The sequence below is a fragment of the Apaloderma vittatum genome, unplaced genomic scaffold (assembly GCF_000703405.1).
Source record: "Apaloderma vittatum isolate BGI_N311 unplaced genomic scaffold, ASM70340v1 scaffold25471, whole genome shotgun sequence".
Taxonomy (NCBI): Eukaryota; Metazoa; Chordata; class Aves; order Trogoniformes; family Trogonidae; genus Apaloderma; species Apaloderma vittatum.
The window spans coordinates 9,458-10,922 of record NW_009697729.1 but is presented as its reverse complement, the minus strand read 5'-3'; the positions used below and the strand labels follow the sequence as shown (position 1 = coordinate 10,922).

Genomic DNA, 1,465 nt, shown 5'->3' with positions numbered 1-1,465 from the left:
CCTGCTGGAGGGCTGGGTGGGACAGGCCACCCCTCCCTGCCCCGTGCCCAGCAGAGGACATGGCTGGCCCCTGTGCTCCTGCCCGGCAGAGATGCTGGTTGGTGGGGAGAGCCACTCGTGGCTAATGCCGAGGGTTCACAATGGTGCCAATGTCACCGTGCCAGGGGCTCTCCTGGTGTCCCTGCGGGGAGAAGCCTCGCCGCCTCCTCTTCGCCGGCTGAGCCCGTTTCCTCTCCGACCCCAGATCCGGCAGAGTCCATTTTTTTTTTCTAGACAGCTTCCAGTCCCGGGAGGTGAAGGCGGGCAGGCTGGTGGAGCTGCCCTGCATCGCCTCGGGCTACCCCAACCCAGCTGTCCGGTGGATCAAGGACGGGCGCCCGCTCCCCCCTGACAGCCGCTGGACCAAGCGCATCACGGGTCTGACCATCAGCGACCTGCGCGTGGAGGACAGTGGGACCTACATCTGCGAGGTGACCAACACCTTCGGGTCCGCAGAGGTCACGGGGACCCTCACGGTCATAGGTGAGAGCCGGCGGGGTGACTGCTGTCCTGCTCCCTTCTTAAACAGATGAATGTACGTTTATGAATGTAAAGCTTTAAAGGTTTTATGCAGCCGTATAAATTCCTAAGCCTTCTATTCCAGCGTGATGTGTCGCACGCTGGAAGCTGCGGTTTTGCGACACGGCGTGTCTGATGTGGCGCTCGTAGTGCTCGCAGGAGGCTTATGCTTCAGCAGCGCTTCTGCAGACATCGCCTGATTTACTGCTTCAGTCGGAGCAGGGAGACGGGCCTCGGGAAAAGTCAGAGCAATTCCAGGGGATATATATTGCTGGATGGCAGCGTCGGTTTGTGCTGGGTGCCTCTGCGCTTTGCTTTGTTGATTTACATAAAATAAGCTCCAGCCCAACAGTAAATACCATCTGGGCAGGTCGCGTATTTATCACGTGTTTTGTACTTGGGGGTTCCTCCTGTCACTGGGATCCCGGTGGCGCTGGAGCTGCCGCCTCACCTGCAGCAGCACTGGTGAATGCATCGCTGACCGGGTGCTGGCAGCCTGCTGGAACACACTCTGGCTTGTCCCCAGCTCAGCGACAGGGATCCTGTTCCAGCCGTCCTGCCACCTCCCCAGCAGCGCCTGCTCTGCAGGTCCCCCCCACCGGGGGTCAGTGTTAAAAGCAGGGGCTGTTGGCAGCAAGGACAGCGTGGGGCCCAGCCGCCTGTTGTGCAGTGACGTTTTACACGTAGTTGGGCTGGCGCTTCCAGGGCAGGGAAGGCAGAGAGAGCACGGTGACACCGAGGTGCCTCCCGCTGCACTGCCCGGCACCGCCAGCACCTCACCCGCTCTCCCTCTTTCTCGCACAGACCCGCTGCGTGTGACCCTCACACCAAAGAAGCTCAAAACAGGCATCGGCAGCACCGTCATCCTCTCTTGTGCCCTCCGCGGGGCTCCTGAGTACGTCATCCG

At 61.0% G+C, this 1,465-nt stretch overlaps 1 protein-coding gene across 1 annotated transcript in view; it reads left to right on the top strand.

Moving 5' to 3' along the window:
* Positions 1-273: 273 nt before the first annotated feature.
* LOC104280186 (Down syndrome cell adhesion molecule-like protein 1) overlaps positions 274-1,465 on the top strand; it is a gene marked incomplete at both ends in the record, with an annotated part of 8,176 nt that continues 6,984 nt past the window's right edge. Inside the window, 2 exons of the mRNA XM_009877761.1 lie at positions 274-522; positions 1,363-1,453. Of these exons, the coding sequence (XP_009876063.1) occupies positions 274-522; positions 1,363-1,453 (340 nt within the window). The remainder of the gene's footprint in view (positions 523-1,362; positions 1,454-1,465) is intronic.